This window comes from Drosophila yakuba, unplaced genomic scaffold (assembly GCF_016746365.2).
Source record: "Drosophila yakuba strain Tai18E2 unplaced genomic scaffold, Prin_Dyak_Tai18E2_2.1 Segkk50_quiver_pilon_scaf, whole genome shotgun sequence".
Taxonomy (NCBI): Eukaryota; Metazoa; Arthropoda; class Insecta; order Diptera; family Drosophilidae; genus Drosophila; species Drosophila yakuba.
This window is the reverse complement of record NW_025048817.1, coordinates 1711300-1729808: the sequence shown is the minus strand read 5'-3', so window position 1 is coordinate 1729808 and position 18509 is coordinate 1711300. Positions and strand designations below refer to the sequence as shown.

The 18509-nt window shown below is 46.8% G+C and overlaps 1 protein-coding gene across 2 annotated transcripts; it reads right to left on the bottom strand.

Moving 5' to 3' along the window:
* Positions 1–4724: 4724 nt before the first annotated feature.
* On the bottom strand, positions 4725–18509 carry LOC120322280. 2 transcript variants are annotated; one of them, XM_039377340.2, is made up of 2 exons: positions 18286–18509; positions 4725–5793 (listed from the first exon to the last, which is right to left on the bottom strand). In XM_039377340.2, the coding sequence occupies exon 2, from the start codon at positions 5780–5782 to the stop codon at positions 4904–4906; it is 879 nt and encodes a 292-aa protein (XP_039233274.1). In that variant the 5' UTR covers positions 5783–5793; positions 18286–18509; the 3' UTR covers positions 4725–4903. The 2 variants fall into 2 exon arrangements, with proteins under 2 accessions (XP_039233274.1, XP_039233273.1); XM_039377339.2 differs by lacking the exon at positions 18286–18509 and adding an exon at positions 12465–14397.

The window sequence follows — 18509 nt, the reverse complement described above, 5'->3', positions numbered from 1 at the left end:
CCTGGGCAATTAGAGTAGAAGAAGTCGAAAGCGGGGCAGAAGGCTTAGTGTGGGAGCTTGAACACACTGGAACATGTGGCTGCGAGGAAGGCGGACCATCTAGATGGAGCAGCGTTTGATGCCTGATTCCACAGGTGCGGCAGCGGCTCGAGCTGCATTGCCGTAGCTGATGACCTGCCTTTAGGCAGTTTAGGCAATGTGCTAGCCTCTTTGCCTCGCGCAGACGATCTACTGGCGCTAAGTCTCTAAATAGCGGGCAATAACATATGGCATGCTCTGCACTATGGCAAAGCATGCAACCAAGAGAATTTTGGGTGGTAGCAACTAGCGTCGAACGATAACTGCCCACCTGAACGCCTGGCGCATAGGTTGCCATGGCGCAATCCACGGCCTCCAAAGTCTTGCATCGCTGCTCCAGGAATGCCGCCATCGATTCCCACGAAGGAATAAGGTTAACAAGAACCGGATCCTCCAAGCGCTCCTCCCACTTAGCTTGGCTTACCGCATCCAATTTTTGCAGCAGCACTTCGTCCTGATGGCTGTCGATTATGCTCGTGAACACGGAGTAAAAATCCGCCCAGTTTGCGTAGCCTCCGCCAAACGTTGGCGGCTGCACAGGCGGCAACGGCATCGGCCTCGGCCGCGGCTGCGTCTGATGACCACTACACTGGTGGGGCACAACACCTTCCGCAAGCGTCGAGTGCGGCGCGAAATGCACATTGCGTTTGGCTATTTCCGCGCGCACACTAGCCTTTAATTCTACGATGAATTCATCGAAACTCTCACTCATTTCACTGCCAATTTCGTCGAAATCTAATTCCTCCAGTTCTGTATGCAGAACATTGAAGGCACTTTGCAGCTCATCAATCTGCTCCAGCCCCACTGTAAGAGTGGGCTCGTCGTAACCGCTTAGCGTCTCATTAGACAGCGACGTTTGTAGCCTCTGCAACCTGCTGAACAGCGCATTGGCTTTGCGCTTTAAAAAGGTCACCCTCTTTTTGTCATTTTCAGCGGGCATAGCAACAAATCGCTTTAAACTCGGTTCAGCGGGAAGATGAGTACAAAATAAAAGCCGAAAATGCAAGCGGAGTCAATGCACGTAACGGGGCGGCTGCACTTGATATGTATGCAATGTATGTAAGTATATAATGCTAGCTCGCTTAAACACAGCCACTATCACATAAATCACCACTCACTTGTCCAACCGATTGCGTTTTAATATATTGATATATTTATTTATAAACGGGATAAGTGCATTTATTAATGCATGCAAATTAACACGATCACGTCGGGGTCACCAAATAGCTGTTGCGAATAATAAATAGCCGAATATTTTCCGATACTGTTGGTTTTGTTTATTATACTATTGGCCGATCAAGAGCTATATCAAATTCACAAGTTGAGTCTTTGCCGAAAAACGGAGAAGTAACATTTGGCGGGACAGACAGCCGAAATGCAGCGCCCGAGCTTAATGTAGGTAGAAAACAAAGAGAGAGAGAGTGCGATGCACTATGGGCATCGCAACTGCTATTAATGACTATTTCGGCTTACAATATTAAGATTATAAATGTAGTCTACTGCACAGTGCACATGCGGCTGCATGACTTAACACTGTTGCTTAAATAATTCTTGTTCAGATTATTGTAATTGTTGGATGCTGGGGGTGTGCTGGCCTGGAATTTCCCAAATCGGCTGAAATATAATCACTCGAAAAAAGCCAACACTAGACTTTTGTAATTGCGCGGTCGTAACCGGGTGTAATGTTTATTCGGCGAATACGAAATAGACCCTAATGCTTATTCTAATCGGCTAGGCTCTCCCGAGCGCAGCGGAGACTCCAATTTGAGCTGCCACGGGGAGATTAGAGTTGGAGACTCTGTGGTAAAGTGCGAGAGAGAGTGAGAGGGAGCGGAGAGCGGGTGACAGTCCTCGCCCCGTAACTTGGATATTCCGCCCCCCTTGCAATCACTGGGGTTGCAACATACCCATCCTACGGCATGCTGCAGGCACCGTACACGATCCACCCAAAAACTGTTTTTTTGGCGACCGGCATTCTCTCGTCGAAGGTCAGGAATACGGATCGGATGACCTTTTGATAAACGTCTGCTCCCAGGACCATGGAGACGGTAGCAAGATGGAACTGGTCATCAGCCAGCATGATGTCCTGGAACTTGGACACCACTGTGTCGCCCAATGCCCGGACAGGTGTGGGGTTCCGCACACTGGTCTCGATCTTAAGTACGACCCCTAGTTTCGTTTTCGCCCTTCGTCGTCGTACAGACCTTCTCGTCGCCAACATTGGTCATCGGTAACGAAAAGGCTGACGATGCAGCTCATGGGGGTGCATGGATCGATGAGAACTGCGGTCTCGAAAGTCTTCGTTCCGGTCTCTAACTTGACCAGCTCTGTCGGAAGGATGTTCACGCTGTGGCTTTGCAGCAGCAACGAGAGCGATGGGGGTGGCGTGGTCGATTCCGGGCGTTGTGGCGGTGAACTCCTACGCTGAGTTGGCGGATTTTGCCGGCGGGAACGCTGGGACGAGGCCGAAGCTGCTTGCCTGGTTGGCACCGGTTGGAGGCGAGAGCGCGCTTGCGACCGCCGCGACGAACTAACCTGCTCGTGCATATGGAGCATCGTGTGTTGGGATCGGTCGCACTTCTTGCAACGATCACCGCTTTGGCAGTCTCCTGTGGTCTCGTGAGCGAGGCAATTGGCGCAGTATATGTTAATGAGGACTGCTCGCAGACGCTTTTCAGCGCTGAGCTTTAGAAACCTCGCGCACTTCCGAAGAGGATGGATACCGCGGCAGACTCGGCAACGGTAGGATTGAATACCTCGGGTACGTCTGCTCTCCAAGGCCCGAGGACTGCGTGCGTTTTGTTGACGAGGGGCCATGCTGCGGGTAGTTGAATGGCGAAAGGGCCTGCTATTTAGTTCGCTTATGGAGTTCTTTGAGGTTCTCTTCTTTCTGCCACCGATTAAGAATGGATTTCGTTTCTCCCTTTATTTTGGGTTCCACCATGAGGGTCCCCCGACAAGGAAACCCTGGAGTCAGAGCCAGCAAATCGGTCGGACCTTAGACATAGGAGAGAACGGCCTGGAGTTAAGGCACGCTTCTTTTTTTGCCAAAAGCGTGGAGAGCTCTTCGAACGTGTATTTTCGTGTGGCAGTGATTTGTAAAATAGCGTCTTAAAACTTTTTACGCCTGCTTCCCAAAGGCCTCCCATATGGGGTGCCCCCGGAGGAATTTATTGCCATTGCATATCTTGATGACTATAGGCATTCGTCACCGACTTTTAAAGGAAATCGCGGGAAAGCAGGGTGGCAGTGCCAACAAGGGTTTTGCCATTGTTTGACTGGACTTGACTGGAACTGGAACTTGGTATTGGACGATTTTCACATTGGCAGTGATATTCCACAGGGCATTCTCTGCGCTGTGTTCGAAATTAGGAACTGCTTGGAGGCAGCGATTTCAGTGGCCAGCAAATGCACATCAGATGGAGATGTCTGCTTCCTGCACCGCTGTGTGAAGCAATGAACATAAGCGAGGACCCGTAGTGCTTTCTCAAGCTTGGAAAAACGTGCCAACAACTCTTCAGAAGGAGCTTTTGCGAGATGGACTTTCAGAGCACGCTTCTCCAGATCGATCACCGGAGCGTTGTCGACCTGAGTCGGCCATTGGTTGCTTGGTTTTTGCAACCAAGTCGGTCCGTGCCACCATAACTGGCTATCGGCTAGATCTTGGAGGGAAACTCTTCTACTTGCAAGGTCTGCTGGATAATGCTCAGATTGAACATAAGACGAATTTTCTGTTTTTGTGGCCTGGGCGATCTTCGTCACCCTATTGGCTACAAATGTGGTCCACTGGCACGCTGGCTTGCTAAACCATGCAGCACAATTGTGGAGTCCGTCCAGCAGTAAAGTTCGGAATTGATCGTAGGCATCTGTGGACAGATGGCTGCAGCCATTTCGGAAAGCAATAACGCTCCACACAGCTCCAGTCTTGAGAGCGAAACCGTTTTGACTGGTGCTATCCTGGTCTTCGCGGCTAGGAGTTGCACCATAATGGTGGTGCCCACTTTTACGCGGACATATATTGCCGCCCCATAAGCCTTTTGCGATGCATCGCAAAAGCCATGATGCTCGACCTTAAAATCTCGATGAAACGAAAGCCAGCGTGGAATTGTATCTGCTATAAAAACGAAAACTTTGGGGAAAATTAAGCCATCGCTGAAAAAGCTCATTTGGAATGTTTTCGTCCCACCCAAGCTCCTGTAGCCAAATCTCCTGCATGAAAATTTTAGCTCGAACGATAAACGGCGCTAACCAGACTGAAAGGTCGAACAATTTGGGACAGAACTTAGCGTTTTTTGAAGGACGTTTCAATAGCCAACTGTGGCGGAACGAAGAAGAATTCGTCGGAGATTGCCTTCCAACGAATACCGAGGGTTTTAGCAATGCTTTCTGCATCGATCTCGAGAAAATCAGTATTAAAGAGATGGTCGCTCTGAATGGCCGCTAAAACTTCCTTTTGGTTGGAGGTCCATTTCCTCAATGGGAATCAGGCGGAATTCAGAGCGTCTTGGAGCTCTTGCACCATGAGCTGAGCTTCTTCCCTGGAGTCCGCTCCGGCTAGAACATCATCCACATACATGTGTAGAGACGTCGGGGGCCGGAAAAGCTGGTGCCGCAAATATTCCCGGAGTTTAATGAAACAAAAGGTGTTGGAGTTCGTCCTTCTCGTTTGGGGTTTTATTTTCAAGTAATTTCTTCACATAAAATAACGGCTTCGTGTCCCACTTCCGAAACATTCCGCCCACAGCGATGCTCTGCTGGCGGGATACCGGACTCAGCTGTTCGGCATGAACATTCTCCCCCCCTTGCAAGAGGAATACTTGCAAATTTAGGACAGAAAACAGCGTCCCGAAAGAATCCATCCCAGCTTGGAATTTTGTGCCATGGGCAGGCCGTCCTGGCTCGCGATGATACCCGGCAGCATCAGGTCGGCGTAAACGTCTGCTCCAAGGACAGCCGAGACAAGCGCTGGGTGGAACCACCGGTCATCCGCTAGCTTCATGTTGTGGAACATGTCCTGCACCTTCGGATCCAGGGGCTGTGCCGGCGTCCGGCTCTGCATCTGCTCGTCCACCAGCATCAGCAGCTGTTTGCTCATCCGGGACGTTTTTGAGCGAATCTCGGTGGTGCACAGCCTTTCGTTGCCCACGCCCGTGACGGCCAAGTTGAGGGCCTTCACCAGCGAGACGTGGATGCGACTCACGGGGCAGCACGGATCCACCAAGACTCGCACATCGAATCTCTTCTGCTCGGACCCAATGAGCACGGCAGCGGTCGGAAGGATGCTGACGCTCGTCCGCACCAAGCTAGGCGCGCCCGTCGGCGTTGACAATGAGCTGCGGGGTGGGGAACTATCCATCGGCGAGGCTGAGCGTCGTGACCCGGTCGAACCCACCTCCTGACGCCGTTGAGGCTGAAGCGCTGCTTGTGGCTCACGCTTCCGTTGAGGCCTCGAAGAGCCTGGCTGTTCACCGCGGATGTGCAGCAGAGTGTGGTGGGCCTCTCGGCAGATGCGGCACCTCGCTTTGCTGCGACACGACCGGCCCGAATGCTCGTGGGCCAGACAGTTAGCGCAGTACTTGTTAATCAAGACTGCCCGGAGCCGCTTCACAGCCGGCAGTTGCAGGAATCGCTGGCAGCTCCTCAATGGATGAACCCCCCTGCACACTCGACAGCGGTATACATCGTGGCGGATCGCTGGGGCCATTGTATATGCGGCTACATAAGAAATGAGCAAAATAAAAAATTAGATGATATAGATGCGGATGATCATGACACATGGACGACGTAGGACGACACAACTTAGGACTCGTCAGTAGCAGGTTTTCAAATACTTAAAGTATGGAGGAGTCTTTCGACTCATTCGGGCTGTCCATTGGAAGGCGGATCATTTTTGCCACTGGTCTTCGGATGACCCCCCGTGCTGTGAGGGCGTCTGCCACTCTGACCTTGCCGTCCACGCCGGGACAGACCACTTGGATACGCCCAAGTCGCCACTCGTTGGATGGCAAGTTCTCCTCTTTGATCACCACCATGTCTCCAGCCTGGAGATCTCGCGTCGGGAACTTCCATTTATTCCTTTTGTGGAGTTCCTTTAGGTATTCCTCCTTCCAAAGCAGGCAGAACTGCTGATTTAGGGCTTTCAACCTCCGCCACCGATTGATAATGGAGCTGGGACCTTCTTTAACCTCAGGTTCTGCTACCGCAAGTAATGGTCCACCGATTAGAAAATGCCCAGGGCTCAGAGCAATAAGGTCCGTGGGATCTTCGGACATTGGCGAGATGGGCCTGGAGTTCAAACAGGCCTCAATCTTCGCCAGGAGGGTAGTCAGTTCCTCGAACGTGTATTTCCCAGCGGCTGTGTACTTGTAAAAATGCGACTTGAAGCTCTTCACACCTGCCTCCCAAAGCCCTCCCATATGAGGTGCGCCAGGAGGGTTGAAATGCCAGGACACATTCTGAAGACTGTGCTGCGATAAAACCGATGTTCTGGTAGCTTCAATGAAATCCTTTGATAAGGACGTGGAAGCTCCGACAAACGTTTTCCCGTTGTCAGAGTAGACGTGTTGTAGACACCCGCGCCGAGCGAAAAAACGGGAGAATGCGGCCAGGAACTTCTCTGTAGTCAAGTCCGAGGTCGCTTCGAGGTGGATAGCCCGGGTATTAAAACACACAAAAACGCACACGTACCCCTTTGTGATTTTGCAGGCTCGACCGACATAACTCTTGACGTCAAATGGTCCTGCGAAGTCCACTCCCGTATGGGTGAACGGTCTGGAAAACGTGGACCTCGCACGGGGTAAATTCCCCATCAACTGCGTCTGCAGTCTCTTCTTGTGAATAACACACACTCGGCACGAATGTATTGTTCGTTTCACCAACATTTTAAGCTTGGGAATCCAGAATTTGGAACGGATCAGTCGGATCATTAATTGATTCCCCCCATGCAAGGATATGCGGTGGATAAACAAGACTTGAAGTTCGGCGAACCTACACCGTGCAGGAAGGATGATCGGATGTTTTTCATCATAACTAAGCATTTCAGATGCTTGTAACCTGCCGCTTGCTCTCAAGACCCCATTCCCGTCAAGAAAGGGGTTTAGGTTCGAAATTGCGCTTGCGGGTGGAACTGGTTGCTTGTTGCTCAAAACCTTATATTCGGCGGGAAACTCATTCTTCTGAGTGAGCACAATTAGCCGCTCCTGCACCTCCGACAACTCCGCCGCAGTGAGTTCTGCCGATGAGGCTACACCTTCCCTCCGTCAACTTTTCACAAAACGAAACACATAAGCAAGAACTCGCAGAGCTCGGTCAAAAGCTGATAACCTCTCTAGGATTTCAACTGCTGAGGGCACTGCGACCGTGTGACATTTGACGGGGCGCTGCTCAAGCTCAGTCTCCGGATGGACCAACAACTCACTCGGCCACTGCTCCTGTTTGAGGTGCAACCAAGCTGGCCCACGCCACCACAGTGCGCTGTCCTTCAGCTCTTGGGGTGAGACGCCCCGGCTTGCCAGATCAGCTGGATTGTCTTCGGATCGTACATGTCCCCACTTACTTCCGTCGGTACACTGTTCGATTTTTGCGACCCTGTTGGCAACGAATGTTGTCCAGGTGCACGCTGGCTTACTCAGCCATGCAAGAACGATCGTGGAGTCGGACCAGTAAAAGGTCTCATAAACATGAGGAGGCATTTCACAAATTACTAGAGCTGCCAGCTCCGTGAGCAGCACTGCTCCGCACAATTCCAAGCGTGGTATGGAGATGGATCTGACAGGAGCGACTCGGGTTTTGGATGTAAGTAGATGGGTACAACAGCCTTCCTTCGTTTCGATTCGGACGAAAATAGCAGCCCCATAGGCGTCCTGTGACGCGTCGCAAAACGCATGGTACTGAAGTTTCGCAGCTGGATGGAAACGTACCCATCTCGGAATACGAATCTCCTTCAGGGCAGGATACCCTTCTAGGAACTCCCGCCACTGGGTCGCGAGATACCTGGGGAGTGGCTGATCCCAGCCCAGCTCCCGTAGCCAAATTTTCTGCATAAAAATCTTGGCTCGGACTACGAAAGGTGATAGCCATCCTGCTGGGTCGAACAGTTTGGCTATCTGAGATAAAACCTCTCGTTTTGTGTAAGCAAGTTGGAGGTGGATCACCATTGGAATAAAAAAGAAACTATCGGATGTAGCTTGCCAACGGATCCCAAGAGTTTTCGCCGTACTAGCCTCTTCAAGCTCCAGAAAGTCTGCACTAATCAAGTGCTCCTTTGGAACCTCTTGTAGGAGTTTTCTTTCGTTCGAGGTCCACTTCCGTAATGGAAAACCAGCACTCTCAAGAGCCAGCCGAAGCTCCTCGATGGCTAAACCTGCCGACTGCTTAGTGTGAGTGCCTGGCTGCACATCGTCAACGTACATGAAGTTCGAGATGATGTCACTTGCCAAAGGATATTGGCCTCGGATATCCTGAGCCAACTGTTGTAGTACGCGGATGGCTAGGAAAGGCGCACAGTTTACGCCGAAGGTGACTGTATCGAGTTCATAGTCACAGAGCTCTCCATCCTTATTGCGAAAGAGGATTCTCTGAAAGTATGGGTTGAATTTACCCGAATTTGCCTGTACATTTTTGTGATGTCAGCATTGAACACATACTTGAAGAAACGCCATTTTAGAATCTGGATAGTAAGATCGGACTGCAGTACGGGCCCCGCATGAAGGATATCATTGAGGCTGTTCCCGTTTGATGAAGGATTGGAAGCATTAAACACAACGCGAACCTTCGTTGTGGTGCTGTCTGGTTTGAAGACAGCATGATGGGGCAAATAAAAATTATTAGAGTCGTCCGGAGAGACTTGGTGCATATGACCTAAATCTAAATACTCTTGAATGACTGAGTCGTACTGCTTTTTTGACGCAACGTCTTTATTCAGTCGAATCTCGTTTCGGAGAATCTGAGCCAGTGCGATCGTCCTGGAGTGCCCAAGGTTGATATTGTTAGGCTCTTTAAAGGGCAACGAAACCACATACCTCCCATCCTCGTTCCTTTTGGTAGATTGGACAAAGTTTTCCTCGCAAATCGAGGTGGATTCCCTAACCTGCTTCACTGGAACATCCTCCACCTCCCAAAATTTTGTGAGAATGTTGTCCAGTCTGGACTCGGTGACAGCTAGTCGGGACGAAAATGAGCATATTCTGCTTGTGGGATTTGTTGCGATCGGACCGCAAAGAATCCATCTGAATATGGTCTCCTGGCCAAGAAGCGTGCCACAGATATTGGGATGGGAGCCGCTGAGAATGATCGATGGCAGGATATCGGCACCGATCAGAACGTCGATCTGCGAACTCCGGTAGAAATTTGGGTCTGCTAGTTGCAAAGGCGGCAGATGCTTTAAAGAGTCCTCAGGTAAAGTAAAGGATGGGAGATTCCCGGCCAGTTGTGGTAGTACATATGCAGAAGTCTTAATTTGGATGTGGGGCTTGACCGGAGAACCTATGCTGAGTTGACAGCGCTTACGGGGCTGAGCCGCAACAGTGAGGTTGAGCCCTGAAACTTGAGCATGGATGGATTCATAAGGCAACTTAATCAAGTTGAACAAGCGTTCTGAAATAAAGGTTGCCTCAGAACCCGAGTCAATAAGTGCCCGTGCTGAGTATTTGATGCCTAAATGGCAAATCTCTATTAAAGTTGTACTCAGGAGGACCCCTTGAGTGTTTACAGCCAGAAACGTTTGCACATTCGGTTGATTCGTTAATGGAGTGGACTGTATATCTTGCTGGTGGTTAAATGTGGATACGTGGGCCTGGTGGTCAGGATTGACCGCTGACTGGACTGGTGGAGTGCCGCTTCGGTGCAGGAGAGTGTTGTGGCGCCCTTTACAAGTATTGCAATTATGCGTGCTAGTGCAATCCCTAAGCAGATGCGTTCTAGCAAAACAGTTTAAGCACAACTTCTGCTGTTTTATATATTTCTCCCGCTCTCCGACTGGCATTCGTAAGAATAACGGACATACTCGGATAGGATGGTTCTCTTGCGAACAAAGTTTACAGGGTTGTGGAGTTACCGTCACTCTATTCTCAAAGGCCTGGATCGCCCGCGGGCTATTGTCAGTCCGCAGTGCTCTGGATTGAGCGTTTGGCTTAAAATCTTCGATCGCCTCGAGCGTTCGATGACGATCTTGTAAGAAAGCCTGGAATTCAGCCCACAGTGGAATATCTGTCTTACTCATAAGGGATTGTTCCCATAGAGACAGCGTTAGCTTTGGCAACTTGGCAGAGCACAGAAAAACGAGCAGGCAATCCCAGTTAGAGGTGTCGAGTTTTGCTATTTTCAAAGGTGTTAAACAACCTTGAATTGTGCTCTCTAACTGTTTCAAGGAATTGCCGCATTCAAGGCCAACAGAAGGAAAATTAAACAAAATCTTAAGCTGACTGTTGACCAGAAGCCTCTTGTTTTCGAAACGGTTCTGCAAGTTTCTCCAGGCTGATTCGAATCCATCATTGGTTAAGGGTGATAAGGCCACAATGGATTTAGCCTCACCACTAGTTTTAGCATTGAGATGGAACAACTTTTCAACTTCTGAAAGCCGAGGGTTGTGTATGTAGATGGCTGAGAAAAGATCCCGAAACGTGGGCCAGTGAACATAGTCCCCACTGAAACTGTCGCACTGGGGGTGAGCGACACCCTCCCTGAGGAGGCGCCGGAATGGAGGCCTGAACGGCCTGTTGCGAGCGTGAACCTTCTTCAATGATCTCGTTGAGGCTCGCTGCGCACCGCTCGTAAACGGCATAGCAGTAGTCATACTTGGACTGCATGACTGTTATTGTGTCTGTGGATCCCAGACCGGACAGAGCTTCGGAGCACGCCTCGTATTCCTTCTCCACCTTGTCCCATAGGGCCCTGATCTGCTCGAGTCGCACCCTACTTGTGTGGATTGACGGACTTGTGACTGCAGGGGTGTTGACTCTGGCCTCGAACTGACCTACTCTATCGGTTATGGTCATGAATTTCATCAAGGTCCTGTCTGCCTCAGCTTGCGCCATTTTTGCGGTTGCTCTAGTAATTTGGGGTGAGAAGTCTGAATTCGGTTTCGTGTTCGGTGCTGACCGTGGAACTTGGAGCGACGTGCTCGTGGATTTCCGTGGAGTTGTCGATGGGCTTTTGCTTCGAGTGGGACTTGGGCTTTTGAAGGGCACAGAGGACTCGCTCTTGGCTCTAACTCGTTGAGACGTTTTGGAAACAGTCAAACGGGTTTTTACCTCCTCACCGTGACCAATTGGCATATTAAGCTCTCGGAGGAGCCGAAAACCGTGTGGGGGCGAAACAGTCTGTCCACTTGGACAAATACGGGGACGCTGGATAAAGCGTTCAACCAAGCTCGAAACATCTTATATATTGGGACGCTGGATAAAGCGTGCAACCAAGATCGAAATAACTTATATATTGGGACGCTGGATTAAGCGTGCAACCAAGCTCGAAACAACTTCTATATTGGGACGCTGGAAGAAACTTGCAACCAAGATCGAAACAACTTATATATTGGGACGCTGGATAAGCGTGCGACCAGTTGGATCGATCGGAATGTTCCGTATTTGGAAAAAAATAACTGGAGTCGCTAGATAAAGCGGACACCCAAAATAATCGAAAGCTAAGGATTGTTGATTTGGAGTTATACTGGGTCGCTCGATAAAGCGCACAAAAGTAATTTAAGAACCAAATAATCGCATCAATTTAGACAGTGTGTGGGGGCGCAGGACAACGCGTGAAAAAAGATGTGACAATCGGAACAAAAAAAAAACACCGGGGTCGCTGTATTGAGCGAGAGACACAATCAAAAGAAAAATGAATAATCGGAATTAATCGATTTAGACAAAGGTAAGGGGGCGCCGGATTGCGCTTGAAAAACAAATGGTAATCGTTACAAATTATGTTATCGTTTTATATAAAACCTGGGGTCGCTGGATTAAGCGCGGAATACACAATAGTCGGAATAAATGTTGCTATCGATTGAGAAAAAAAAACAGATATGAGGGCGCTGGATCACACTGGACTATAATTGTTGATGTGGGACGCTGGATAAGCGTGGATGTTCGGCCAATTTTTTTGAGACGATATATGCGAATCGGATATGTGAATAAATCAAGAACGGAGTTAAAAAAAAGTATTAAAGAAACAAAAATAAACACACATTGACACTTTCTATGGGAAACTAGAAAAAAGTAGTGTCAGTGTGAACGGTCCCTTATTGGAATAGGCCCTAGAGTGGCTACCTTGACACATACGTACATATGCTGGTACACACATATATATATATATATGCAATATGTAAATGTCGTAAATGTGCCGATGGTTGTTTTTAAAATTTGTTTTTTTGTTATTCTTTTTTTTTCTCTTACTGCGCTGGAGGTTCTGTTCGTGGATGTGTTCGTCGCTAGTGTTGGCTGCAGCCGGTTCTTATCTGCCGGTCCAACAAATCGTCTGTGATTGTTGTGTGTGTGGAAGCTTTCGTGTATGTGAAAGTAAACAATAACATTAATATATGTATGTACATATGTTGGATGATATTAATGTCTGTTTGAATGGTTTGAATGTTTTGGCAATTAATGAAACACCCTATGACCATGCAGATGTACGACGTTGCGTATGTGCCATGTACGCAATGTATGCAGATGCAATGGACATATGTATGTACATCGATCGGCCAACATACATGGAATGTCTGTATGTTTTTGTGTATGTGAAAGTTTGGGTGGCGAATTTTATTTTTTATTTGGTGCTTTTATTGGAAAGTTGATGATTGGTTGATAACATAAAAGGGAAAGGATGCATACAGAATATACACAAGTAATTATTTTCAAGTAATTTCTTCACATAAAATAACGGCTTCGTGTCCCACTTCCGAAACATTCCGCCCACAGCGATGCTCTGCTGGCGGGATACCGGACTCAGCTGTTCGGCATGAACAACATGAAATTTCGAATGATATTGCCAGGTTTTGGATGGCTGAGGTCTACGTCAGCTGCTAGATGCTGCAGTACTCGGATGGCCAGGAAAGGCGCGCAATTAACTCCAAAGGTTACTGCTTTCAATTCGAAATCTCTGATTTCCCCTCTATTATTTCAGAAAAGTATTCGTTGGAATGGAGTGTGCTTTGGATCTACCCAGATCTGCCGATACATTTTTTCGATATCGGCGCTAAACACGGATCGGAAATAGCGCCACTTCAGAATTTGAATGGTCAAGCCGAAAATGGTCTCTTGCCCCAAGGGAGACCCCCGGATGTTGGTTTTTGCTCCACTCAGAAGCACCGAAGGTAGAATGTCGGCTCCCATAAGGACATATATTTGTGCTCTCTCATAAAATTTTGGATCCGCGAGTGGAAAATCGGGAAGGTCCCGAAGGAAATTTTGCGGAATTGGGTAGGAAGGCAGATTTCCGGCTAGTTGAGGGAGGACATAGGCCGTCGTCTCCAACTGCAATGCGGGCCTAGTCGGAGATCGGATGGTGAAACTGCAGAGCTTCTTGGACTGAGCTGCTACAGTTTGGTTTAAGCCTGAGACTTGGGCTTGAATCACCTGGAATGGCAATCTAATTAGAATGTTGCCTATGATCCGGAGTCGATCAGGGCGCGTGCCTTAAAGTTAGTACCCAAATGGGAAATATTGATCACGGCTGTGCCAAGAAGAATAGCCCGTGGCGAAATAATTTTGAACACCAGCTTCTCATTAGGAATGAAATTGGCTTGATTAGCAGAAATTGGCTTTGCAGGATTTGAAGGACTTGAATTGCTGGAAAAGGGATTGTTTCGGTGCAACAACGTGTGGCGGCGGCCACGGCAAGTAAAACAATTGTGCGTGCTTTTGCACTCACGAAGCTTATGTCCATTTGCAAAGCAGTTTAAGCATAACTGCTTCCATTTAATGCAGGCTGACCGGTCGTCAACCGACATTTGGAGAAAACGCGGACATACACGGACAAGTTTTTTTTCCTTGTTGCACAAGTCGCAACTTTTGGATTTTGGAGCCACTTTCGTCTCGTAGGAATTTATTTTTTTAGAGGGCCCACTTGAATTCATCGCCTTGGAGTGCGACTGACTCGGTACGGGCGGTCTCACGTCATCGATGGCCTCTAGGGTTCGATGGCGTTCTGTGAGGAAGGTGTTCAGCTCCACCCATGTCGGGATGTCGGCTTTCCCTGCTCCCATAAGAAGAGAGTTATCTTCGGGAGCTTGGATGAACACAGATATACCAGCAGGCAGTCCCAGTTCTCAGTGTTGATGCCTGACAGTTCTAAGGCAGTCAAGCAACCTTGAACAGTACTTTGCAGTACCTTCAAGGCCGCCCCAGATTCCTGTGGTATCGACTGCACATTAATCAGGATTTTTAATTGACTGTTTACCAACATCCAATAGCCGAGTCGATATGACCATGTCCGTCTGTCCGTCTGTCTGTCCGTCCGTATGAACGCTGTGATCTCAGGAACTACAAAAGCTACAAAGTTAAGATTAAGCATACAGACTCCAGAGACATAGACGCAGCGCAAGTTGTCGATTCATGTTGCCACGCCCACTCTAACGCCCACAAACCGCCCAAAACTGCCACGCCCACACTTTTAAAAAATGTTTTGAAATTTTTTCATTTTTGTATTGGTCTTGTAAATTTCTATCGATTTGCCAAAAAACTTTTGCCACGCCCACTCTAACGCCACAAACCGCCCAAAGCTGCTACGCCCACACTTTTGAAAATGTTTTGAAATTTTTTCATTTTTGTATTGGTCTTGTAAATTTCTATCGATTTGCCAAAAACTTTTTGCCACGCCCACTCTAACGCCCAAACCGCAAAACTGTGTTTAAGACTCTCCTTCTCCTTCCACTAACTGAGTAACGGGTATCAGATAGTCTATTTTCGAAACGCTCTGTTAGGTTTTCCCACGCAGAGTGGAAACCCTCGTTGGTGAGAGGCGAAATCGAAACGATGGCATGCGCGTCGCCACTTGTTTTGGCATTTAAATGGAATAACTTTTCAACCGGAGTCAGCCGAGGATTATTGATATAAATGGCTGTGAAAAGATCCCGGAAAGTCGCCAGCGAAGATAGTCGCCTGCGGAAACTTCTGTATCGCATGGAGGCAACCGACAGCCAGCGGAAATGTAGGCCTGTGGCGCAGCGTTCGCGGCTGGGATGGACTAAGACGTGCCCTGCTCGATTTTATCAACGAGCTGGGCAACACACCTTTAATAGACTGAATAGCAATAACTGTATTTAGCCCTGAGAATAGGCATGTTGCCTGCTGCCGCTTCGCCTGCTGACACAAGGCATTCTGAGCAGATGTCGAATTCCTTTTCAAACTTGTCCCATAGGGTTTGGACTTGGTCGCGACGGACGCTAAGCATCGTGACGGTTGGAGCTGCAGATTCCGGAGTTTTGATCTGAGCCTCAAATTCGCTTAAGCGGTCAGAAACCGAAATGAATTTGGCTAGCGCTAGATCGGAAGCAGCCATATTTTTAGCTGGATGGAGTAGCACAGTCGTCAGAAATCTGCGCAGGCGTTTTCACCGAAATGCTAGGAATTCTTGGACTCTTCGGCCCTTGTAGTATGCCCGATGGGCATAATCGAAGTAATGCGAAATGGAAAGGAAGCGGCTTTGGAGCACGATCACACTTTTTCAAATCTGTACAGATTCGTTAGACTGCACTTAATAAGTTTAAGATTACAGCCGTGAACGGTAGAAAGCAGAGAAAAAAGACCGTATAGACCGTGTAACGAGTAAAAAAAGTGGTGTAAAATTTACTAAGTGGGAACGCCGTCGTTTGGACTAATTGGACAGCTGACTTGGAGTGAGGTGATTTATGGTAATCATCAGTCCACCACTTTTGGTTTACAAAGAAAAAAATTTTTTTTTGAATGAACAAATTATTGTGGGTCTTTTAGTTTTTATGAAAATTTAAAAATAATTAAATAAATATTGAAACATTTATTTGTTAAAAAAGAAAAAACCGCTTTTAATTTATTGCTCGGAAATTGATTTGGAAATTTATGGAAAAAATTGATGGACAACAAAACGCCTTTTCTGCGTTGGAACTTGTAAACAATTTACACTTTGGTATATGTTTATAAGGAATGCAGATAATATGCGCTGTATGTCGGTTATATATGTAGATAATATATGTGGGTGTAATATATGTATTGTATATGTGATATATGTGGTTGTAATATATGTAGATAATATATGTGGGTGTAATATATGTAATGGATATGTGATATATGCGGTTGTAATATATGTTGATGTTCTATATGGAATATATGTTGATGTACTATATGGAATATATGTTGATGTAATATATGGAATATATGTTTTTTTTATATATGTTGATGTAATATATGGAATATATGTTTTTGTTATATATGTGGATGATATATTACATCTGGCATGTAAATGGTTAATTTATATTTTATTTGGAATGGCCAGAGGGTATGTGTTGTTTGTTTTGTTATTGTACTCTTCGATAGCAAATTGTATTAAGTGGACTGCGGAGTTTAAGCATAAATGTGTTGCGAAAAGAATTTGATTTGCGTTGGACGCAGTGAAACGAGAACAGAATGGTTGCCACTTTTGTCAGAGCTTTGGAAATTTTCACTGAACTTGGCCCAAAATATTTTCACTTTTTCACATTTGGAATTTTGCACTTTTTTGAACTTTTTATTCTTTTTGCAATTTAAAATTTCGGGATGAACATTTCTTTCACGATTGTGGTGGGTATTATGGCGGCGCCCGTAGGAATGAATAAGTACTTTTTCTTTGCCTTTTGTCGGAGAAATCCGTTAGATTTGACAATAAATCTTACAGCAAATTGACCGAAATTGGATTTTCGAACTGTTTGCTGCAGACCGGCAATTAAAAGGAATGGAGATTTTGTACTTATCTGGCTCGAAGGATCAAAGTGTTGGATGCTGGGGGTGTGCTGGCCTGGAATTTCCCAAATCATCTGAAATATAATCACTCGAAAAAAGCCAACACTAGACTTTTGTAATTGCGCGGTCGTGACCGGGTGACAGTCCTCGCCCCCTAACTTGGACAGTAATTTAAAATTAGACTTTTTACGATTTTGGGAGAAATCATAGTTTTTAGGACTCCCTACTTTTCCAAATTCATTGTAATCTCAGTGCGGTTGCTGAATTGTTTTTTTTATTTTAATTATTATTATTGGTGTTAGCTTCTGTAAAATAATTTAGTATGCAAACACTTTTACAAAATCAGTTGATTTCTGCTAAGATTAGAAGACGCATACGATATTAGAGGAAGCCTTTACGAAAGGGAGTAAAATAAATATAAGAGGCGGTGCCAAGCCCACCGTTTTTGGGGTACGCGTAGATATAGTCTAGTGTAAAATAATGCAAAAAAAAAAACTAAATATCTTTCTTCGTTCTGGAGTTATAAACCACAAAAATGGACTAGTGTACCCCAATAAAAAAAAACACAAGCTAAATAACTCTCCCCGTTTTCCTGGGCATCTCTATGAGCTCTGTTATGCTCTGCTATGAGGATTTCCCTCCTTTCTGCGGCCGCAAATATATCAATAACCCTTTTCTTACAGTACCAAAACTTCGTGGCTGGGAATCTTCGAACCACCAGTGAAAGGCATTAACTCCATTAGGGTTAATGATGTTGGTCAGTTGCTTCAGCAATGATTGTTTGCACGAGAAAATAATTGAGTGTCGTCTGTGGCTCTGATCTCTAATAACGTTGAGTTGTTGTCTTGAGAGGGCATCCGCAACGAGGTAATCCTTGCCGGGCTTGTACAAAATTTGCACGCCCGATTCATCAATACGTGCCTTCCATCTCTAGATTTTTGCGTTCGGATTGGATTCCGAAACAGCAAAGATCAGTAAAAACCAAAGGCTGATGGTCGGTAAAGACATTTACTTTTTTTACAACGTAGAGGAAGTGGCGTAACTTGGCAAGCGCCCAGACTATAGCTAACAGCTATACGTAACCCGATTTACGTATTTCACATGGTCATTCTTATCATCTGAAAAGATAATGGACGTCTTTGGAAGCATGATCTGGATCTCGATTCAGATCGAGCGTCGTAAAGTATTTGGCCCTGCCAAGATTACCCAATACCATTATGCTGTCATACTGTCGGGTACCGTCCTATCGTTAAGCTTGTGAGAGTCCAGTACCAAACGCATTTTATATTTACCAATTTATCAGTACCTTTTTTGTCTACGACCCTATGGGGACTTTGACTTTTTGATAATGCTGTTCTTAAGCAGTTCCTGAAACTCGTCGTTGGCGACTTCTACACACACAGTAAAGAACTAAAAGTAAACAGAACTTGTTCATTGGTTCAGCTGTTAAACCGATCATTGTAGCTTTTGAATCATTCGATATTGTATCGATATTTTCAACACGCCTCCTTAAAATTTACATTGATTTAT

Bases quoted from the DNA above. Each gene is read 5' to 3' on its own strand.
- LOC120322280 (XM_039377340.2), bottom strand. From the start codon at position 5,782: ATGGCCCCAGCGATCCGCCACGATGTATACCGCTGTCGAGTGTGCAGG.